General features: G+C 48.5%; 1 protein-coding gene across 2 annotated transcripts; it reads right to left on the reverse strand.

Annotated features, from left to right (window-relative positions):
* Positions 1-285: 285 nt before the first annotated feature.
* On the reverse strand, positions 286-24,504 carry NEK9 (NIMA related kinase 9). Of its 2 annotated transcripts, XM_082761923.1 has the most exons (23): positions 24,252-24,504; positions 24,059-24,088; positions 23,316-23,493; positions 20,390-20,445; positions 19,460-19,530; positions 17,564-17,669; positions 14,769-14,900; positions 13,707-13,817; positions 13,064-13,128; positions 12,083-12,133; positions 10,783-10,975; positions 9,424-9,568; positions 8,644-8,844; positions 8,261-8,307; positions 7,248-7,403; positions 6,759-6,867; positions 6,000-6,161; positions 5,439-5,609; positions 5,146-5,205; positions 4,402-4,592; positions 4,013-4,177; positions 3,157-3,369; positions 286-2,771 (listed from the first exon to the last, which is right to left on the reverse strand). In XM_082761923.1, exons 1-23 carry the CDS (start codon positions 24,438-24,440, stop codon positions 2,649-2,651), a joined length of 2,925 nt encoding a protein of 974 aa, XP_082618049.1. In that variant the 5' UTR covers positions 24,441-24,504; the 3' UTR covers positions 286-2,648. The 2 variants fall into 2 exon arrangements, with proteins under 2 accessions (XP_082618049.1, XP_082618050.1); XM_082761924.1 differs by lacking the exon at positions 24,059-24,088.

Here is a 24,504-nt window from a genome sequence, read left to right on the forward strand (position 1 = left end):
TTACTCATTTCCCACTTGGCACGGAGACTGCTGAGAAACCACACACAAAGGCCCCCTGACGTCACTAGGAGGAGATGCAGCAGTCAAAGAAAAGAGCCGGTTTTGTTGTTGTTTTGTTTCGAAGGGACACAGAACCCGACATTTTTTCCCATAGCAAAGAACCTGCAAGCCCCTTAGCACTCTAAGAAAAACAAAAACAAAAAACAGACAATGCCTTGAATCCATCTGATCATATAGGAACATTTCCCCTTCCCCCTCTGAAAAAAAAGTCAGAAGATGGAAGAATGAGTTTAAACATTTATTTAAACAGAAACTCCAAACCACTCCACCCTTTAACCTTTCAAAAAAAGACAACGACAAACTAGTTTTCAGCCAGAGTGTCAGAGCAGGCATAAGTTGTGTTCCACTATAACAACTCGGCAGCAATACTAGCAGGAGACCGACACGTACGGAGCTAGCACTGCAAGAAGGGGAGAAGTCAAAGGGGTTGGAAACTGCTCAAAGGCACTTCTGCCCACTTGCCCTTCCGTTTTCAGCCCAAGACAAAGGTGCTGGCTTTAAACTGCTTTTTTTTTTGGTTGCGTAGCTGGCTGGTGTGAAATCTGTGGTCTGTAACAGGCACGACCTGGATAGCGTGAACCCTCTAAGGCACATATGAGATTGCGGAGGCCAGGGCAGCCTCTGTCGGGTGCCCTGCTCCTCCACCAGATCCAAGGGGAATCCAGTCTGTGCACCTAGCTTCCCACCTGCAGAGCATTGAGAAATGAGGATAGCAGTGCACGGCAGGAGAGCGACTCCCATCTGTTTGCTGGACACGGCTCAGCCTCGGCTCTCGGCTCCCTCCAAGGCACGGCCGCAGCGTGCCCAACCCCGGCGCTTCCACACGCGACAGCCGCCCTCAAGCTGGGCCCCTCACCTGAGAACCGGCTCCGGCGCACGCGAGGAGGGAAGAGGGCAGGGTCCCGAGGGCAACCGAGCACCGCGGCCACGGCAGGCACCTCGCCACCTCCCAGCAGGGCTTTCCTGCCGCTGCCACCCCGCTGCAGGGGCACACCACTACTGCCCGTGCCCCGGACACTGCACTGTAGAGACCGCACTTGGTTGAGCTCCGAGATTCTAGCAAGAGGCACCGGGGAGGTATTTAAGGAGCGTAGGTTACAAGCAGAACGCTTCGGCATCCACCTCTAGAGAGAGAGGGGGCACGCTGGCTCCCAGAGGACAGTCTCTCGAAGGAGGCCGTCTAGGAGAGGTGACGGGATAACCAACTCCAACTGACCTAAGGCAATTCTAGCGACGTGCCATCGATGGGGACGGTGTAAGTCTAACGAAATCATAACCCCGCTCTCACTGCAAAGGTGAGAGGGACTCAGGATTCCTTAGAGGCTTCGCATAAGGCAGGGGGAGGCTAGCTGCTCCCAGGAAACCTACCGATCCCAAGAGCTTAGCTCAAAATCAGCTTGCTAAAAAATTTACGGGAAATAAAAATGTACTTCATTCTCTAATGGGAAATGAGGAAATCCTGAGCATCAGACCGTGCCTCTTCCCATCGCCAATTGCCTTGGGAAAGCCTCTCGCTTCTAGAAAGAAGGTGAATTCCAGACAGGGACATGATCATTCATGGTCATGGAGGAAGGCTGCATCCTGTGACCACGGCATTAATGACCTATTCTGGGTAGGAAAACGCATTCCAGCTTCATCAAAACATCGAGCGGAAAAATACCGATTCTTCCCACACCCACATCGGGGGCTGAGCGGAACAGAAGCCAAGCAGGGAGCAGCTACAGGCTTACGCCAAGAACCCAGCAGCTCTGGCACCCAAACCAAGCTGACAGCTGGAGCAAGAAACGTGTCGCTTAGTCTGAGGACCAGACGCTCGTCATCTGGTCGGGAAGCAGGTGGTCTGGAGCCGAGCACCAGCGATCCCGTCTCCTCAGTCCCTGCTGCAGCTCTGGGAAATTGCACCCAACTCGCTCATCGCTGCCTGGAAGTTGGAAAGCTCTAGGCACCCAGAATAAGGCCCTTAAACTCCGTCTGTGCAGGCCGCCGGACGCAGCCGCGTGGCCAGAAGCTGCGCCTCGACGCCCGGGACACGCTGTCTGCCGTTATCTCCCTCGCAGCAAGATCCCCACCGCCTCCACAAGGAGATGTTCTCTGCTCCCTCTGTGCCGGAGCAGAGGGGAGCCGCCTCGCCCTACTGCCTGGCAGGGAGAGGATCCTAGCCCCTCGCGCCCTAAAGGTGGCGAGCGTTAGGGTTCAGCCAGCGTCAGTCCGAAACGCGCCTCCTCCTCTCACCTAGAGGTGCAGTGATGAGCACTGGGGTCCCAAAGGCAGCTCCCAGGAAGCGGTGAAACAATGAAAAGGGCCACAAGCTGCTACCGGAGCCGTAACGGGGCCGTTCTGCCTCACGTGCAGAGTTAACAGGTAAGGTACAAGAGGAGCTGCTGCCGCTTCAATCACCGAGCTGGCCTAGAGCTCAGGGGCCCTTCCCCTCTCAAACTCACTCCTAGTTCATATCAAACGTCCGTGGGTGCTGCTCTGGAGCCTCCGGCCTCGCTCCTTGTCTGCGAGTGACCTGAAGCCAGGAAAGCCGCTCTCTGCATTCGGTTAGTGTGCTGTGAAGTTAGATGGATCCCAGTGGGCTCAGGAGACTAGAGGCTGGAGCGGCACGAGTCCGTTCCCAGGAGACACCAGGAATCTGAATCCAGGTCAGGTTTCGGATCCACTTCCGGCTCCTCTTTGGCTGTCTGGGTTCCTTTGGAATGAACCTCCACCTGCCAAAACACACAGCAACTCTCTGCAGCTCTGGGACTGGCTGCAAAGAAGCTAGGAGCTGCACAAGGCACGACTGCTGCTCTCCACAGCCGTTTGTGACTCTCCACAACATTTGACTCCCTGTCCCTCCTCACCAGCAGAACTAAAGGGGAATCCCAAGTTCCTCAAGGACTGGGATGTCCTCACCAGAAACCAGCCTCTTGGCTTCGTTCCTGTCGTTACTACCAGAGCTGAATCAGCAGCTCAGCCAAGAATCAGGCACACTTCTCTCTACTCTTAAGAGCGGGATCTGTTCAGAGCTGCTTCCTTCTCCACAGTCTACACAGGACCCAGGATCGGGGTATCAAGTGCTGAGCCTGGATGTGCACCCAGGTGGGTCCTCACCTGCTGCATTCCCTCCGTCCCCCTGCAGAACCTCTGGAGCTGGGCACTCAGACGAAGGGTTTCCTGCTGCAGCTTCTTCTGGTCATCCAGGCACTGTAAGACCAGGCCCCGGAGATGCGCCACCTCTGCTTGCAGAGCGCTGCACATGCAGCCCGCGGCGGGGGGCACAGCCTTTCCTTCACTGCACGGCACGGCGGGGCTCAGGCAAGGAGGCTGCAGAGACAAGAAGGGAAGTCAGGCTGGGTTTGGGAGGGAGGGAACCTTTAGGCCACTTCTGTAAGCCACGAGAAGAAACCATGCAGAGGAAGTGTTACCCCAACTCAGTTTATGACTTCCCAAACTTCTAGCAGCCAGGTCAGCAAGCTACCAGTCACTATGTCTGCAGTACAAAGTGACATCCTTCTTCATCTGTCTGGGAAAGCTGGTCCTGTCCTCACCAAAATCCATCAGGTCCACCCCTCTCTCCCTAACCCTGGCATCTGCACCTCCTCTTGGGACAGAAAACCCCTGCAATAAGGTATTCTCACAGGTCTCACTGCAATTTCCTGTGTCAGTCCCTCTTCTATCTCACAGCAATTTCTGCTCTTCTCTTTCTTCAATCACATGAACTGCATTTTTCCAGAAGACTGATCCCGTTATTTGCAATTTAACCAAGCCCCAGCTTCATGTCCTAGATTCCCATGAATGAATCTTTGCAGCATTGTCTGTGTTTATCAACAACCTTCTTTTCCTCACCCAGATGAATTGGGCCAAGCCAAGAACCCTTCCCGGCTCTCCCCATAATTCAAACATCCCCATTTATGGTCCCAGCCGCTTATGGCTAAGCATTCACTGCGAAAGACCTGAACAACATTACCCAGTGCTCTGTTTTTGGCTTGTTGAACCCAGCAGGTTCCTCAGGGGCCACTTTGAGTCCTTGAAGTTCCTGGTAAGGGAGAGTCTCCTTCTCAGGCTCTGAAGATGCCATGCTCATAGGAAAAGGGCTGTCAGGCATCGGGATGAACTCCGCATTCTCCAGCTCCTGGACACACCAAAGCAGGACTGTTAGGTACGTTCCCCTTCTCGTTACTGGCCTAATCAAGCAGTGCACCAGTACCCTCTTGTGGTAAAAAAAGGAGCTAGGCCTAAAAAGCTCCCCACACAGCACAGGCCTGAGAATGTTTCTGCGCATGTCCTACAGGCACGGCACTTGCTCTTCTCCAGCCTCAAACCCCACTTCAGGGCATTCCTGAGATACCACATTACCTTCCGCAGCCAGCCAGGGCAGGAGCTGCTGTCACCACTGTTGCCTCCCTTGGCTTCTGTGGTGCTGATCCAGCCCCCCATGCCCCGGTCTGCTTCCATGGTTCCCCGAAAGCCTCCGCTGGGATCAGGGGTCTCAGCTTCACGTTCGTTTTCCTCTTCCTCTCCTCCTCCAGTTGTGCAGCTCTGAGTCACTAGCAAACAACAGTGACAACTTTACACTTGCCCACCCCTGCTATTCCTCCGGTGCCAAACCCAATCTGGAGCAGAGAAGATGCAGAAATGAGGGCTGTAAAGCCATAGTGGGAGCACGTGCTGGTGGCATCTCCCTCAGCAGCTGCTTATCTCCTAACACTCCCTGCAGGCCGCCCCAGGAAGGCTTGTGCACAGCAGTCTTTTGCAGCAGCATCTTGGCCCCAGCCCTCCCACAGGTCCAAGACACAGGACTGCATCTCCGCAGCAGCTGGCACAGAACCCCCTTCTCTTATCAGCTCCCCTCAGCAATTTGCTCTCAGCTTTTCCTTGTTAAATCAAAGATTCTCAGCTCCAAAGGCCTTGCTGCATCCATGTACTTCCTCCTCTGCTTCACTTCTCTCCTTCCCCCCAGCCTTGGGCCTTCCCCTCCAACGCAGAGCAGCAATTACATTTCTCTGAGCTCTTCTGTGAGGCCTTTCAAAGGCAGAGCAGCAGAACCAAGCTCACCACCAAACTACCTTAAAACGCAGCTCCCCAGGGCAGGTTACTCACCAGTACCGATGGACAGGCCGCTGCTGTTGGAGCGGATGGTTTTAGAGTTCAGCACCTTTTCTGCAGGGAGAACAAACAGCATTTCAGTTAGAGAGCCATAAAGAAAGCAAAGGAACTGCTGCAGACAGCACACAACAAAGGCGGTGTCATAAGACCTAGAGCTCCGAGCAGCTTGGCACATTTCCCCTAAGCCACCTGGCCTGTCCCCAGGCAGGTTTTAGAGTCTAGCCCCGGGCAAGCAACACGTCATCGTAACCAAGACATGCCAAATTTCATCCCAAACCTGCACTTACCAACCACGATGATGGTATGCCAGCCGCGGCACGACAGGTCTGGAACGTGATGCAAAGATCCAAATATTGGCCGAGGCCACGAGGTGCAGATATCCGAGCCATGCGCTCTCTCCGTCGGTGTCATCGCCAGACGCCCATTCCCGCCGTTACCCCAGGCGAAGATATGGTTGTCTGAGGAGAGAGAAATTCAGGAGACTCGATTCGCTTGCTCCCTGTCAGCCTGTAATCGTTACAGGGATCGCTGCCCCTCTGCTGTAACTGCTGCCCCGAAGCACTTGATCTACCAGCTCCGTTTTGCCGATGGGAGGACAAACCGGTAACAAATCTAAGAGGCAGCCTCCAAGCCAGCACTCTGCAGCCCAAGGGATAGGAAATGCTTGCTGCTGCACCAGGACAACGCAGAGCCGGGGCACAGACAGTCCCAGTCTAGGAAGATTTCTTTTTTTTTATTTCAGAGCAGTGCTGTGGAGGTAGTCCAGAAAATGCACAGTGGGAGCCCGTTAACCACCCTGCAGATCCAGTCCCAAAGACCCCACCGCAACCTGGTAAAGACCCACTCACCGTCGGTAGCAGCTATGGTGAATTCATCGCCGCATGAAACCCTGATCACCTGCTTGCCCCCCAGGGGGCCCGCCAGCAGGTTAATTCCCAGGTGCTTCTTATAGTCCCCAACACCAAGCTGTCCGCACTTGTTGGAGCCGAAGGTCAGCAGGCGGCCTCGCTCTGAGAGGAGGAACGAGGAGACAGTCACAGCGAGGGCCCGACGTGGAAGCAGCCATGCACGCAGAGAACTAGCAGCAACAGCCCACGACCACGAAGGTCTCTGCTGAGAAGCCAGCCAGGCCGGGAGGGAACAGTGCCAGCCGAGAGGGACGGCTTCAGCCTGGGAACACCGCCCCAGTTCCTTCTCCCTTTGCTCCCCTGTTCTGATGCTGAGGACTGGGACTCCTCGCAAACCTCTGACTGAGGTAGGCTTTGCCCAAGTGACACCAATCAAACGATTCCTCCACTATCCCAGAGGATAATGGATATCCCATAACTCTCCCCATATTTTTTTTTCTTAAAAGAAAAACAAAACAAAACAAAATAAATGGAAGGTTAATCCAGCAGCTGATGCTTCTGCTTCAGCTGAGGAACAGATATTCTCAGTTCCTAGAGCAGGCATGAGCCCAGCTACCAAGAGCATAACCTTCAGTGTCAAGGGGCTGAAAATCACAGCATTGATAGCGCTGCTTCACCAAGAGAAGCCAGGCTGCAAGGGGAAAGGTGATGTAAAGGAATCAGGCAACCAGTATTCATTCCTTAGTGCATGTGGCTCACCATCAATGGATGCTGTGTGCGTCTTGCCTGGAGAAATGGTTCGGATCTTGTAGAAGGAGAGCTGCTTGGCCAGGGTAAGCGAAGTAGCATAGGGCACCTCACAGTACGTCTGAGAACGGACAGAAGGGGGAGCACAGGGTGAAGGACCACGCATTCATCTGCTAAGACCTACTCAAGCAGGTCTTGGCAGACCACATTAACCACATTAAGTCCCAACACAGGTTTGGAAAACCTCATGAGTGACGTGGAATCTGTCCGAAGTTCCCCTGGAGCAGCTCACTACCTGTTTCACTACCTCGGATCTGACACAAGCCCACAGGGCAGCCAGGAAGCTGAGGAACGATTTGCCTCTCCCCCCAGTACCAGCACTCATTGTCTTTTACTGGAACTAACAAATTGGCACTAATCTAATGAACTGTCACAAGACCTTCATTTCCCTGTACGCTACTGACTGCTGGAAGCTGAAGTCGGGGTCCCAAATGCACTTACATCATGGTTAATTATCCCCGACGTGCACTGATTCAGGCCCAGCTTGTTGAACTCGTTGAGTCCGCACGCCAACACTTTGCCTGTCTGGGTGAGCAGGAAGGTCCCATCGCAGCCACAGTGAACGGACACAATGGTCAAAGTCTTTGGAACATCCACCTGTGCGGAAGAAACACATCCTGAGAAAAACAAAATGCCAATACCTACCACACAGAAGCCAGCATACAAAAAGCATACTGGGTTGGAAAGCTGCAGTTCCGCTGGCCTGAGCACTAACAGCTCCTAATTCTGTTGGTTTGAGGAAGCCTAAAAGCATCTTAAAGTATCTAGGATACTGAAGTGCTGGTAGCAGTGCAGAAATTCAAGGCATTCTTGACCTTGTGTGCAAGACACCTCCGAGCCAGCAGAGGAACCAGCAGTGTGCTGGACAGGCATCCCAGCCAGCAGGGGCCTATGAGCACCAGACCCAGGAGGCAAGGAGGGCTGGGGCTGTGCTGTGTGGGTACGACACTGCATGGCTGCAGATATTTGGCTACCAGGCACACCTTTCCTGCTTTCTGACCCTCAGAGGGTTAGCTTACCTCGATTATCTCTTGCACTGTGTTTCAAGAGGGTTTTTACTTTGAACTCATCTTATTGAACTCATATTGTGTGAAATTCAAAGACTCACAGTTGTCTGCAGTGCTGTGAGTTTCCTGTACAGACCTGCAGCACACAATTTAGTATTTCCTACTATGATTTCTAAAATACTAAGTTCAGCATTTCCAGTTTCAGCTTGGAGATGAGCCCTAAGTCATCATACTGGCTAGTTTGGAAGTAGCACATCCCTTTGCCATTATCTCTGGGGATAAATGAAGTGAAAATAAAACCCTTGCAAACTCTGTGATACCTCAAAAACAAACAAACAAAACAAAACAAAAACGCCTGAGCCTCAGGCAGCTAATATTTCCAAACAGCAACTAATCTGAAGTTATGTCCATGCAGATTTTGGGAAGGAGCAGTCTTAGGAGTTCTACCTTCTGAGGCGTGTAGTGATCTTCTTCTGAATCCAAGCCCAAGCGCCCTGCATCAGTGAAAACAGACCAGTTAGAAACGGCCTCAGAAGGTAACCCAGCCCTACGAAATGGTACGGTCTCTCCCTGGTTCTAAATCTCCCAACAGAACAAGGAACCTGCCCCCTGTACACACCACTGTCTGCCAATCATGACGGCAATCTAACCCTGCTCACAGAATGACTGCCCGACCCACAAGGAATTCCCATTAATTTGGGAATGAAAGTCCCACAGAAACAACATTCTTTGTCCCCCAGCACATCAGTCAGCCCTCACCAGGCCCAGCACGGCACACCTGCACCAAGCTGCCTGGAGCAGCGCCTTTAGGCCCCAGGGAAACAACTTACCGTACTCCCCGCAGCCCCACGTGTAAACCTCTCTGTTCCTGGTCAGCACCGCCACGTGGTTATCTCCACACGAGACCTGCTCCACGGGGTTGGTAAGGAAGAAGTCCAGCTGCAGGGGCTCAAGTACTTCAGAGCCGTGAGCCTTGTCAACGCCAATGCAACCGTAATAGTCTGAGCCAAAGGCATACACCTGGCCCTCATCTGCAGGAGGTAACAGAAGCTCAGTCAGCACACAGAGCTTGTATTAGGCTGTGCGTTAACCTCTTAGGACATGGTCAGAGCAACCTATTTTCTGTTATCACCCTCCTTTTTCGTGCAGAATAATGTCAGCAGGAAGGTACGGAGTCCTTTCTTGATGACAGTAAGATGGATGATCATGCGCTAGTTGTATCTTGGATACAACTCTTCTTTCTTCTTTTATGGGGCTTTCTCACCCACACAAACATGTGTACTATCTTGGATTGGGGCTCGTCTGCCTTTAATACAGTGTACGTGTGGAGCCAACATACACAGCGTTAAGAGCAAGGACTCCGCACGGCCACGAGGAGCTGTGCTCAACACCCATCTTCATCACCAAATAGGGGAAAAAAAACACACCCAGACTTCCTGGGAGTCAACATTTTCCCCTGAACATTCATCCATCTCCACTATTGCATCTGTGCTCTATAAAACTGAAGGGTGACACGTGGAACTTTCTCCTTTTCTCCTCATCTTACTGTGAAAGCCAACAAGGCCCAGCAGAGCGAAGCGAGGGGATGGCGGCCCCCTCCCAGCTCTCACCTGTGATGCACACTGTGAAATCATCTCCGCAGGACACCTGGCGGATGGCTTTTCCTTGAAGCTTCTCCACGTGCTTTGGCTGCCGGTAGGATGCTCTGTCTCCATGGCCCAGCTGCCCGTGCAGCTTGGTGCCCCCCTGCATATTCTGCAAGACAAAACCATCCACAGGTAAGCATCCACAGCTCCAGAGAAGGTGCTAATACTTACAACGCCTCCAAGGAACAACAGAAGACAGCAAAGAACAAGATAAAGTGTTAACTACCCCATGGAAGAGACTGCTAGCTATGTGGAACAACAGCAGGCAACATTTTAAACAGCAGCACAGGTTTTTAGGCAGTTGTGCGCTAATGACTGATGCGGTGTCAGGACAGCAGCTTTAAGCAGAGGTGAGGAATCCTATTCTCATCTGCCAGGCTACAGAGTCCACCTCCCTGCTGCAGGACTGCAATTCATCCTTCAGCTTTTTAATCTAAATTCTAATGGCTGCAGAGAAGCCTATAACATTAAACAAATGCCTTGAAAGTGGCCAGATCTACCAATCTGCAGAGGAAAAAAAAAATCAAAAAACTTTGAGTAGTGTTAAAGCTGAAACTAAAATATTAATAACCAGCTCAAAGTTTTCAGTGGTCATTCTTGTAGGAATATCCAGCAAGTGACATTAAATTGTTCTCTTCCTGTTTGGATCTCTTCCTTCTCCTATCCATGTACTAGAATTTTCTGGTCTGTCTTAACATATTCTGTATCATCAGTGCAAAAGCCTGCGTAAACCTGGAGATGCAGAATACCTCCATGTCACTGACCATCTCAGTCCAAGAATTTGGTTGTTTTAAAGGCATTAGATGCCACCACGTCTTTGTTCACTTAAAGCTACTGCAGAATTTCCACTCATAATAAGAAGCAGAGATGTTTACTACGAGACAGCTCTGGTTTCATCCACAAGCTGCTTCGCAGGTGACATCTGTACTACAGTGAAAGCACCCATCCCAACCCTCCTGGTCTTCCAAAACATTCCTCAAAAATATATGAGTCAACAGAGTATCACAAATCCTCCACTGCATTTCTAGTAGTCAGGAAGGTGAAGAAGAGATGTCTGACTCTGTTTGGGCGTACAGGCCCACCACCAACAATCCCCAAGTGCACAAACAACCTCCAACACACCTCCTGGCATGTTGGAAAATTTCACCCCAAACCACATTTGTCTTGGGAGACCAGATGGCCTCCAGCAGTGCCCGCTGCAATCACATTTCTCTCTTTCTGTGCTGCTCATCCATCTGATCCTAACAAGCTCACGACGGATGAGCAGTGGATCAGGACCCTCCCCCCACCCACTGCCCCCTTCCTGCAGTTTCTCTCACTTACCACCCAGGTGTAGAGCTCCTTCTCCACCGTCACCACAGCAAAATGAGTGTTACCAGCACACACCTGGCGTGCGCTGCAGCCACTTTTGATGGCATCCAGCTTCTGGGGGGTGGACTTCCCGCCCCCCCAAACATACACCTCACTAGTGCGCGAAGTCACCACTGCGATGGGAGCCTCGTTCATGGTGCTCGACCTGCACAAGGACCCCCCCCACAAAACACACGCTTTTAGTAATTTTGAGATCACTGTCATTACACAGTTTCCTACTGCTCTCTCCCAATTTCCAAAAGCCCAAGCTGCAGCCCTTAGCAACTGTTCATGGTTTGTACTTCCACAAAACGCTCTGTTACGGCTTTGAGGCCTCAACTGTTATAGACAGGCTCAGGATCAGATATGGCTCAGAGCAGAAGAGAAAATAGGCTCCGGTGAGCATTAAAGGAAGCCTACAATCCAACTGAGGGCATAAAAAGAAGCAAACACCCGGGCTTTCAGTGAGTGGCCATGGACTTGTTCTCAATTCTGAAAAAAATAGTCACGAAATTTTGCTCAAAAACCAGCAACATCCAAAAGCTGATAATTTCCCTCTATCTCCTCTTTAAATTACAGGCATTCCATCTGAGGGAAAAATGTAACTCTTCAATGCAGACAGGAATCAATTCACAAACAGATTGCAAAATGGAAGTTGTAATCAAAGTAAACAGCTTGTGAGCAACTCGCCAACTGGAACAACCTCACCTAAAGTGCTCAGATAGAATTTGACCTTTTTTTCCTGATAAATTTGGAAGCACTATCTGATAATTCAAGAGAGGTAGGTCACATGTATGCAGCTTTACATGTCACAGAAACTATCTGCTTCATGGAGCAACCCCGCTTACAGTCTTGTTGGGGGCTGGACAGAACCTCTGCACACATCCAGTTCTATAAAAGATATCCATGTTTATTTCATAGTCAACAAATAGGTAGCTCGATTTCTCCTGCTCAAGGAAATCTGCCTGAAAGCAGGGATTTACGTTACAGCCTCAGATATGTGCGCTGTGACGTCTACATCCGCAGCAAGACAGATTACAGCTGTGAGGACCTGCTGAGGTAAGGGGCCAGCCATACACAGATGCAAGACATAAAAGGCAAAGTAAAATGTGGGACAACAACCACGTAACAAATTTGTCAAATTCCTAGCGTTTAGGGATCTTGTAAACAACACCATCCCATTAAGGTTGTCACAGACTAACACTCAGCAAAGTTCCTCTCCGGGGAGCTGTTCTATCCCAACTTCCTTTCAAACATATGCCCAAATAATTACCTCGGTCGCTTATTTGGCCCATTAAGCAGTGTGACTTTCTCTTCCATCTCCCTGCCAAAGGACAAAAAACATTTTAGGAAACAGCAACACATCTCCCAAAGCAATTTACTGATGAGCAGCATGCACAGACTGCTTTCCTTTCCTATAAAATGCTGCTCCCTCTTGGAGGAAACGTGGCAGCTTATTACCAGCTCCTAGCAATACACAAAGTAGGGCAGAAGTAATGTGCCATAAAGCTAACAAACTTCCAGGAGTGCAGAGGACAAACTAGATAATTACCAGGACTTGGCCAACCAATACTTGTATTGCAATAGAATTATCTTAAAAGGCTACATATTACCAGGATTTGGGATTTATGTTTATATAGTGCTTCCAGCAAGACAAAACTCAAGCTTTGGTGACCACCAAGTAGCAATTTCAGCATAAAGGATTAAGCCTACTGCCCTCCAGGCAACCAAAGTGGGATTCAAACAGTCCAAAATTCTGTTCCACCTTTCATAAAAAGACAGTGCAGGCAGGCTGGTTGTCAAACGAAGCTACAGTGGACCACTTTCAATGCAATTCCCTCAGGAAAAAGGAGGCACAGGAAAAAAGTGGAAGTGTCTACACTGTATGAGACATATTATGAAAGGCCTTTTTCAATGACCAGGTGAGGATCTAAGTCTAAAGCTCCATTCAGAGACTCGAAGAACAAGAACCAGCATTCCTGAAAGGACTGTCAGAATGGGATGGCTCAAGGTTCCCAGTACAACAGCTTCTGAGACAAGAGGTGCAGAGATCTCTCATGTACCAACAAGACAAGGATTGATCAGGAAACAAGACAACAGAATTGCCCTTCTCTCCTAAAGAAGGTGAAATGTACTTCAACAACTGCCTTGCATCAGGCCAAATTAACTCGTGGACTTTGCTTCAAAATTGTAAATGCTACTTTTTTGCCACCGGGCCTGTCCAGGTTTCAGGCAACACCATCCATCCCATTACCTCCTCCGTTTGCTGAGGATGGGCTGTTCCAGCAGTTCATCTGCAGTAGGTCTTTTCTCTGGATCCTGAAAGAGGTGAGCAACAAGTCATTCTCTAGGGAATGCTCATCACCTACAGTGATGACTGAACCTTGGTCCGAGGTTGCAGGGACCTTCTACCCTCACTCCCCTCAGAAGGGAAAGGAATTAATCAGATATTCGGAATGAATAGGGATAAATGCCAGGGATGTACAGTACAGACTTCCCCACTCTGAAGGTATCCATACTAGGTTTGCTTCCAAAAAATTAATTTTCTACAGAAACCCAGAGTTACGGTCAGAAAGCCAGAACCTTAAGTGGCAGTACTGGGATGATGCTCTCATCTCCACAACACTGCGTGAGAAAATAATTGCTTCTGCCAGCCTGTACAGTAATTGTAACCAGAGCAAACCCAGCATCCCTCCAGAGCCTGCAGGGCTGAAAGGCAGCTTGAGATGATGCTCTTAGACAGCCGGAGGAAGCCCAGCCTTAGTGAAGCCTCAGGCCTCAAAGAAATTATCCTGTACCAACAGCCCTCGTGCTGAAACAGGCACATCATTCCCCTTCGACCCTGAACTCAGGAAGCTGGGCAGGGGGGTCTGAAAATTAAGAAGTATTTCACCAACCTGGTCAAGGCAGGAATGCACCATCTGGATTAGCTCCCGAGAGTAGACAGTGGAATCAACCTCCATGGCGCGATTCCCCTGTACAATCTTCACGCAAAGGTTCAGGGGATTCTAGGCAAACAACAACAAAAACAAACAAACAAAAAAAAACAAACAACAACAAAAAAATAGAAACCATCAGTTCTCTGATCAGAACATATCCCTCTTCTTCCCTGCCTATGAGGTTCTCCAGAATCCTAATAGTTCCTGCAGGAACGGTACCCCTGATAACCAGAACTTGGTGGCAACATGCACTTTTTCACCAAATCCCCTGCCAGTGGAGGGAGGACAGATTCCCCCCTGCATGCAAGCTCCTACAGAGCATGTTGCCATTAAAACACCACACAGCAGCACAGTCACTGTGCGCTCAGTAGCTGTGATGAGAGGAAGTCAGGAAATGATGTATTTTCACATGACTAAGAGTTACAGAATCCTACACTGTGTCAGCCTGCAGCTTTTCCCACCTGATGCCACAAGCAGGCAAATCACATATTCCAGCCAGCAATGCTCCCTTTTACTGCTTCCCTGCCAGCCTGACCACTCTTCTCTTGCACCCAAACTTTGGGAAAGGGAAACAGGACAAATTCCTATGAAACTCGAAGGCAGCAAGTTTTCCCTACAGAATGTTGCACAGAAAATTCATAGCTAGTAATGCTTGGGGAAAAAAAAGAAAAACAAACAAACAAACAAAAAAAAAACGAACAAACAACCAGCCCTACACAATCACAAACTTCCCCCTTGTGGAGAAAAGGATGTTTCACTCGCAACCAGGAGGCAAATGAGCACAGTTTACAATCTGCATCTGGTAAACCCAGAGCTGCAGACAAGGAGGGGTTTGGCAGATGCCACAGAGGCACCTGGAGTCTAGGGTAGGGGAAATCTTGCAGACAATCTCTGGCTGTTGTTGGCAATCCCAAACCACTGTTTTCTTAATCAGCAGATTGGAACAACGAAAGAAAACAAGTGTATAACACAGGGTGATAAAAACAAGGTTATTCAGTCCATCCTGGTTTGCAGACTTACAGTAGCATCAAAGGTCCTCTTCAAAGTAAGAAGCTCAAAGATGACACAGCCCACAGCCCAGATATCTGATTTGAAGTTGTATTTCACACCCTGGCAGAGTTCTGGGGACATGTAGTAAGGAGTTCCCACCAGCTAGAAAAAAAAAAAAAAAAAAAATCTGAAAATCATAAACAATCCAGCATTTTTCAGTTCTGAAGCTCTGCATCCATCCTCTTCACACAGGCCCACAAGCATCAGGGCTCAGCACAGCCCCGACACGCAGCACTAGTGACACAGGTGACTCACCCCACCATGTGCTGGAGGGATGGGAACAACAACCACGTTTCTTCCCTTCTCACCCACAACCCTGGGCCTGCGTTTCTTAGAAGCTCCTAGACACTACTGCTCAGATTCTGATGTGGCACATACTTCTCAGAAGAGCAGCAGTCATGACAACACAGCAAGGACTTGTCCCTCTCTTACATATGGAGGCAATTCGAGGTATTTAGAGGCAGGCAGAGATTCCTGTACTGACCAGACACGCAGAAACCCTGATGAGAGGTTGATGGAAAAGGGATCTAGCAAAGATGCCAGCCCATGCCTATGGAGCCAGTCTGATCACAAAGCACTGCTGGGACAAAGACGACTGTCTTTGACCAAAGTTACTTTGGGGTCAGTATGTAGAAAGCTGGCTTGGGTCCTACCTGAAAGATTTTTGTTTCAGAAGTGGGCTTTCCTGAACAATTGCTTTAAGTAAATCCAAAAATGCCCCAAATCCAAAACCCCAGCACTTAAATAGAGAAGCCCTTCCAGCTACAACAGAAATAGTGGCAGAGCTCAAAGTCACAATGAGGAGACACAGAAAGAGCACGACAAAAGGTGTAAAAATGAAGCTGCCGTGAACAGAGCTCATTTCCTAGCAAGCAAGCAGACAGTGAAATAAAGTGAAAAAGACAGAATTTAAGAGAGGAGGAAATATTTATAGCTGCCCTCTTCAACTCTCTGAGCAAAGCTCCAAGGATTACAAAGGCTGTGTCTTTCATTAGCCTCTAATAGTACACCTGAAACCTAACAGGCACATTCTGAATCTGTCGCCTACCTTCCATTTCCTTTGATGCAGCATGACAGCTACAGAGCTGCACGAGTCCTAACCACAGGAAGGGTTAGAACCTCAGCTAGCTGGAATATCCTAGGGAGAACTAGGACACTGCACCTACACTGCCCTGTGCTTAAAAAAATGTGCAAGACATTTTTCTGTATCTTCCCTGGTAACTGGGAGAAACGGGGGATAAAGAAATGAGCAGTCAGTAAGCAACATGTATGTGTTTCACAAAAACATAAAGGTGTAAATATTTTACAAAATCATGATTTGAATGTTACAATTACAAACTTCATCATGAAAAACAGTAATAACAACTGGTTTGCACTCATTTTGCAACACACAATTTCCTGACTGCCATTGGCTATTACACCACAAAGTGCAGAGCTAGCCTACAGCACCAACAACAGATACAGGAAGAAAGGGGGTTGAAAGTATTTACTTCAAAATCTTTCAGTAGTGAAGAAGGAGGGGGGAAAAAAGCTCATAGGTGTACATAAACATATATAACATAGGCAAAAAAAAACAACAGGTAATTTATAACACAGCTGGCGGTTCCTCTGAGAGCCAGAAAGCCGTGAAAAATGTGATGAAACACAAATGGTTTTGCTATAGCCCAGCTTAGGAAGTGCTTTATGCAGTAGCCCCAAGTTCCATTTACTGTCCAACTGCACAATAACGTTCATATTCTGGAAGGAAGTTGGCAAGTGTTTAACTGCACATCCTAACAGAACACCAATAACTTGCGTTAAGTCCAATTATAAGGCCTGGTAAAGGGAAATGCAAGCTGGCTTGCATCCTAAACTGTAATAAAAGCCTTTAGCAGATAGAAATTCCAGACAATGCCTTCCTTTCCAAGCCCAGTGCTCAACCACAGAAATTAATGGAGCTGAGAAATCTAAGCAGAGCCTTTCAGGTGCCTGCAATACAGCTTATCCTGTTTCATAACTCTGGCTGTGAAACTGCTTTCTGGAAGGGTCTGGAAATAAGCCAAACTTGACAGCCTTCTGCTAGAATTAATCTCCTGTGCAAGCTTTGTCCCCCTCCTCCTCCCCAACAAGAGCATTACTAATAACCTATACTAACTATCTTCTTACCATAAGAAGCACACGTGCCTCTCTTGCTTCTCCGTAATTCAGTTCAGAGTCTACATATCAAAGAGATAGGAGGCACGGTGCAATCTCAGACAAACACAGCCGAGCAATCTCAGACCTAACTGAGGCAAAAATACCCGTTAGCACAGCAGAATGACCAGGTTGACTTAACTTGCTACAATGGGCTTAATGAGCACTGAGGGAGTTTATTGATGTGACTATGCTGCTGTCTGTGTGCCCTCCGATACCAACACCTTCATCTTACATAGATTCACCTTTGGAACTCCCGTACTAGGTACCAGGGAAAGAACAGCGCTCTCTAACCTAGCTGTGCTGGCTCTGGTACAGCTCCATGCCCACGGTGTCACTTATCTTTAGCCTGCTGTTCCTTTGCAGAGAGAGAGACCTCCAAAAGATAACCTGGGAGCAAGGATAACTGCAGGCTGCAACACATCAGCAAATCTGCCCATGTCAGTGAGATAAGTTACGTAGAGAGGGGAAGGAAAAACAGCATACAAGCAGCAAGAAAGTTCAGCATTCCTGGTCTTCTGCTAGGCATGCAGAGATGAAAGGGAAAAAAACAAAACCCACTGGGTTCTGCACAAAAGACATCAGATACTCACAGTCTCGGCCATGGAGTACTCAGAGTTCAGCTTCTTCGCCAACCCATAGTCTCCCAGTTTAATCAGGTTTGCCTTGGTTAGAAAGATATTTAATGTCTTTATATCTCTGAAAGGAGACAGAAAAATGCAGATGTTCAAACACACTTCCAGATTTCTCAACTTTCCACATACTCCCACACTCCCCCTCCCTCCCCATGAGGTAACTTCTGCTCTAACAGCAGACAGCTCCAACAGCTCACCAAAGGCAATCTGACCCCAGGTACTGGGGCAGTAAATGTAGCTATATTATCATATGCCCACAAAAACAAAACACAGTCTAAAAAGTTCAGGCTTCCAGACACCTATATAAAAGCCATAAACATGGTTCTTTTCCTCCTCTCAGCCTCTTCTCAGTTGAAGGCCATTGAACAACTCTTATTTTCCCTGCTTTAATAAAACGACCCAAGCCAGGTGTCTCTGAGCTCACTCAAAAATATGTATGCATGTAAATATAAACATACACACGCGAGGTGTGAAACAGATGCCACTCTAGATCTTAAGCATAACATCCCTCTACCTTACACCTGAGGAACAACTCTGTAATTATAGCATGATGTACTACGCCCCAAAGATCAAGTCTGATGGCCACAAAAATGTGGAACACCAAAACTCATTGAAAACATTGTCCCAGACAGAACAGCTTATACGTAGATTCACAGATCAACACAGGGAGGAAGCCCCCACAGCATGATTTGCTTCCCATGGCTGATGCTTCTTAACACCCCCTTTGCCTAACGTACCATCAACAACTTCCCAGTGCAGAGCAGGACACCACCAAGTAAAGCAGCACTTTGCATTCATCCACTTGGGGCATCGCAAAGTCCTGGGTCACTCTGACAATGTCTGCAGCAGAAGGAAATCACTGCAAACATTTAAATATCCGTTCAATTCATTGTTATGGAAGGATCTGGGGCCACGCATGTTCCTAGACCACGAACCCTGCTGTGAAGATGGGCACCAGAGGTGATAAGCAGGAAATTACAGCAAAGCAGGACAGACACGACATCTGCTGAAGGCCAAAAGCATAGGCACTGCTTCGTGGAGTGTAAGGTACCAACTCCTTGTTATCGAGACTTGCTAATTACGAGATTCAGAATGGCAGCAGCAAGGATGCTGTCTCAAAGACATGTCCTCACATGGTCACAGAAGGAAGTTGTGCAGCACGCGACCCAACCTTGCTGAAAAGGGCTGTCTGCGTGCGGTACTCCCACACCCCCGCAGCCTCCTCACTCTGCCCACAAGCCGGGCACTCCTGGAGCACACACAAGCAATGAAATTTACCCCTGCCAAACAGAAAAAGCTAACTAGTTCCTCACTAAAACCTCAGAGTCCGTGTCTGAATTACCACTACCTGCTAACAAGCTGTATTGAAAACCTTCACCCGGGTATCTTATAGCAAAGCATCAATGCAGTCTTCACCCTCCTCAGCCTCCAGGAACTACAGAAGGATGTACGCAGCAGTCTGAAGCTATTCCTGGTGGAGCAGGTGGGAAGTGCCCTTGGCCAGCAGTAACTGTTCTTCCTACCCACTTCAGCAAACATCATTCATGTGCTGTGGCAATAAAGGGCCAGTCGATTCCTTTCCCATATGGATTAACTCCTCATTCTCAAAAGTGCAGAGACAAGCATTCCATTTTCAAATAAAAGACTTCTTCCATGTTTATTACAATACTGCTTCTACCCCAATAAAAAAGTCTTTACAGAAGTGATATTTAGCATCTAAACAGTCCAGCTATGCTCTGAAAAGGGAAACTGTTTGCTTTAAACACAGAAGCAAAGGTTACTCAACAGAGTAACTTATGTCCAGGAGTGGCAGGACGAGGCCATTACCTCAGCCTTACACCACACCGCACTTACCTATGAAGAATTCCTGCTCGGTGAATGCAGCTCACAGCTGAGGCAATTTGAAAGAGATACCAAAGCACCATCTGCAAAGGTAGGAATAACAGGGAGGCTCAAAACCAAACAAACCAAAACAAAAACCCTCTGACATCTCTGACACAGAGAGGCACAGCAAGAAGACCTGACCATACCACTTAGATTCTCTTTTAGGAATATGAAAATGTGTCATTCCCTTGAGAATTTCCTATTATGGAAATCTCTGAAAAGATATTCCGAAGTGTAGCTTGGTCTAATGCCTTTCATAGTGCCTGTCCTGATAAACATCATTGAGTTCAACGAAAAAAAAAAAAAAATTAGAAATGACAGCTAATGATCACATGGGAAAGATCTACAGTTGGAGTCTCTGGAATTTGAACTGTGACCATTCAGTATTCACTGTGAGCCAGAAGGCCTTAAAATGCTTTACATAAGATAAGTGTAATCATCAACCACATCCATCATGAGGTGGAAGCAGACAGCAGAAAATATGTTTAGAAAAAAAGAAACAAACAGAACAAAACAAAATAAAACAAAAACGAAGTGAGACAAGTTCAAAGTAACAACTCTGAAAAATAGAAAATGGTTAGGAGAGAAACATTGCCAACCATGAATAAAGATTTTGAAGTGAAATTTTAGCCAAGGTGACCAAAGTTGAGCTCTCCATTTCATTTTTCCTCCCTTGGAAATTTATACTGCCTAGAGGCAGCCAAAGATGAAAATTAAAAAAAAAATATCTGATAGTCCATAAACGTTTGCAATACTTAATAGAGAGGAAGGATGTCAGTCCCCAGATTTATACAGAAAATTTCTAAGAGTGATATAGAAAGGAAAAAGAAGTAGCATACTCATATAACCAGCCAGATGCCCAGAACATCCCCACCGCTCCCTCAAACCAGTCCAAATTACCTCTTCTTCAAACAATTTGTCCTTCTGCCGCAGGATCTTATCGTAGAGGTTCCCTCCTGTAATCATGAGTGAGTAAGGAAGACAGAAAAGATCATCTTGGTTATTGGCAGCAGTTACTCCGCTAGCTACTGCTGGAAATGCTCAAATCCCATAGGAGATCCGATGAATCACTACAGCTCTCCCTCCTTACCCTGCACTTACACTGCTCAGGCACTCACAAAACTAAGTTCTTCTTCTGCCTAAGAACTTCACCAGCATACCTAAGCTTAAGCAGAGATGATTCTTTCTCTAACACCACCATTCAATACTCTGAAAAGTGAATTGGTAAGGTAGGCTAGCATTCCCTATGTTTTTTTTTTTTTCCAACTTGTCAGCGCTTCTTGGGATATGCAGACATCTAGAACCTGTACCTAGAATCATGTGAGACTTTGTCCTGCTCAGCAGGAAAAAAAAGAAGATAGTGTATTAAAAACAAAGCATCAAAACAACACAATTAAAAGTCACACAAGACTCTGAAAACACAAATTATTGCCTTTCCCCACATACTGCCCAGCTCTGACCTGCCTCTCCATCTGCCCTGCCAAATACATCGACGAAGAAGTCACAAAATGTTGACAACAGCAGCGCAAGCCACAGAAACCTGAAGGCAGCAAACAGCTTCCTCAGGCACCTCACAGCTTCAAGACAAAAGACTGAAAAATCAAGGCGAGCTACAAGAAATGATGCAGAGTGCTGTAGGCAGTGAGACTCTCTGCCAGATTAGCATCTTACCAGTAAATCCCAAATCTCTGGTCATATCCTGTTGCTATTCCATTTCCCCATTACTGTACATTACATCCTAACCGTAACAGAACACCAGGCCCTTGCCCGTTCCCACGGGTACAATACAAAGCAGCTTCCTGCTCTGTATCTTCCACGGGTCTGTCAAGTTGTAGACGTCCAGAAAGGGTGGCAATGGCTCCTCTGCCTCCTTGAGGGACTTTCAGCACTTCCACATAAAGCAGATTTTTCTGATATTCCGGTTAAGATTCACTTTGCATAATTCCTTCTCGTTCTGCCTTGCTATAATCTTCCAACATGCTTTTTTTTTCCAGCCTTATGTTCACGCTTGTAAATGATCTATGAATGACTCTTCACATTCACAATTTAACCAAAGTATTCGCTTCTGCCTCTTCTCATGAACCTTTCCTTGTGATTCAGACTACACAGTTTTTTAGCAACTTCTGTTCCTCATCTTAATTTCATTCCATATTTTTTCTGCTTTTCTGAGCCAAAGTGCGGCACACCAAGTACTACATCACCAAAAACCTATACAAGGAGACGAATTAGCTCTTGACTCAGATAATCAATGCCTCTATGCACACATACTGAAAGAAAACCAAATTACTTTCTTTTTTAGTTTCATCTAATCACATCGAAATTTTGAGCCTGTTCTCTCTTCAACAGATGTTTTATGGAATACTTCTTCCCAAATCTAGTTCAGATGTATTCAATTATGTTATTTCCATGATCAATCCGAGTCTTACGGTACCACTATATATGGATAGAACTGTGCAGAGGTCAATAACTCAGCTTCCTCACCTGTAAAATGGGGCTAATATCTACCCAGATCTGAAAGGCTTTCCCGGATCTCCAGAAAAAAAAAAAAAAAAAAAAAAAAGAAAAAAAAAAAGTGCCAATCTAACAGTAAAAACTCTGGATATTTAGTTACTCTTTTTGTCCTTGCTGTATTTTTGAATTCTGAGAAGTGCAACTAGTCCAGCCTTAGTTTACAAATTACAAATTATCTTGGGCTTGAACATTGTAACAAATAGAAATGTATACCACACAGCCTCTCTCCATGTCCTGTGGCAAATTTATAATGGTCCCAAGCGTGCAGTCATTTTGGGGCAGGGAAATAACCCACAGAGTACTCCTAAATCAAAGAGCTAAAGCGTCCTTCCTCTTGCATTTGAGTCCACCTTGCATAGCAAAACATAGCGAGCTCAAGAGGCAAAACCAGCTCTGGGCAATGTGTCAACCAGGGCGTTTGACAAGCCTGCCGCCCTCCCCAGCCCCAGTGAAAGCTGTCTGTGTAAGGCGATGCCACCACATCAGTGTTCTTTTCCATCAGAAAAAGCTTCTGCTGACAGCCCGAGGGTTAGCATAGCCCCCGAGCACGCACAGGACAGCTGGCCAGGTGTGCTGCCCCACGCACCCCTGTAGGAAGCAGGCTGCAGGTCTGGGTAGGTTCCCTGTTCTGGGGTATCGGCTGAGCATTACCTCTCCTTCCAGCTGTCTAAGGGCATCTCAGACCCTTGGATCAAGTCCTTCCACCTCCTCAGCTTACCCTGAGAACTCCAAATGACACCATCTGATCTGCTTTTGGATGAAACCTGGAGGTTTTCTCCACCACACACCACAAGGACTGGATTTTCATTTTTTAATAGTAAGCACAGAAGCTGATAGCACAAGACAGGAAAAAGTCCTGATCATGGTGTGCCAACAGATTTTCAAGCTTTGATTTATAATTGCCAAATGAAGGGGTCTGTTTAAGCGACACTGCTGAAAACCAGCCCCTGTACTTGTAGAGGGGCCCAAATACCCTCACAGACTTTTCCCACCACCCTCCTACAAGAGGGAAGGAAAGCACGTTAGAAGCGTACGCCAGCAGTAACCCACTGCCCTCACTGCACCAGCTACGCAGAACATACAAGGAAACATTTACTGCCTGAACTGCCCGCGCTAACTACTGGGCTTTTCTTGTGCACCTGAGACACAAATCAACCAGAAGGATTCTCAATCTCTTCCGGAGCTACGCAGCAGAATTCACCTCCATTCCTCCACTCCCCCAGGGATACCCTAGCAATACTCCCTGCAGGCTCTGTAGGAGGGTAACTCAGCAACGTAGCAGCCTCCTGTGTGTAAGTGGGAGCGGGGATCTCACCATTACAGTACTCCAGCTCAATCAGCAACGTGGTGTTATCCATGAAGTGATTGTAGTACGCAATGATGTTCTCGTGCTGCAACAGAGCAAGGATAACGATTTCATTCAAAGCATCACGACGCTCCTTTTCTGACAGACGGGTCAGGTCCACCTCCTTCCACACTACAAGTGAGTCATCCTGAAACACAAAAACATCTTTTAATTAAAAACACACTACTGCGAAGAGAACAACGTGTGCCTTTACGGCAGGAAATTAAAATTTCAGGAAAGGCAAACAGGCTTTCCTGCCTCTTAAAGGTTTCGGACAGAGATTCTTCACAACAATAAGCTCTGAGTTTTCCTACTTAGTGTTATGAGTAGTGGCTTGAAGCTGTTTTTCTAGCTGGCTGGCACTCCTTTTGAAAAAGGGAACGATGCTTCCAGGGAAGGGCCACAGGGTTTGTTTGGTTTCAGTGAAGACCAGACATACTCTGGTTCAATAAAAGGGAGATACTACCCTTCCGACCCTCTATTTACAGCATGTTATACGAGGTCCCCAGCCACACAAGTACCCAGGGCAGGAGACCAAGCTTGGCTTGCCCCTGCCGGGCCCACCCAGGTGCACCTGGAGCCAATTCCTAGGGGCCCCCTGGGGCTGCCTTCCCCCAGGGAGACCCCAGGAGCCCGGCCAAGCCACGGCAGGCCCGGCTTTGAGGCCAGCTCCGCCTGCTCCCCCTGGAACCGTGCTCCCGCGGCAGAGTTACCTGGATGAGGTGCCCCCACGTCCTCTGCGACTGGAAGAAAACGCAGAGAGACGAGCAAGCCGTTAGCGTCTGGGCAGCCGGCACCCTGCGGGCTGAGCGCCCGGAGCCCCGCGCCGCACCCGCGGGGCCTTCCTCGGGGGCAGGGGAGGAGGAGGAGGAGGAGGAGGAAGGAGGGGGCCCGCCGCCGGCCTACCTCGGTGCGGCGGTACAGGGTGGCCTCGCCGAAGGCGCCGCGGCCCAGGATGCGGATGGGGATGTAGTGCAGCTCCTCCTGCTCGCCCGGCACGCCGCCGCCGCCGCGGGAGCCGGCCCGGCCCGAGGACTCGCTGCCGAAGTCGGAGCTGATGGAGTCGCAGTGCCGCTCGTACTCGCCCAGCGACATGGCGCCGGCTCGGCTCGGCTCGCCTCAGGCTCCCCTCAGCGCGGCCCCGCCGCTCGCTCCCTCC

The sequence above is a fragment of the Aythya marila genome, assembly GCF_965140915.1.
Source record: "Aythya marila genome assembly, chromosome: 5".
In the NCBI taxonomy this organism is placed as follows: Eukaryota; Metazoa; Chordata; class Aves; order Anseriformes; family Anatidae; genus Aythya; species Aythya marila.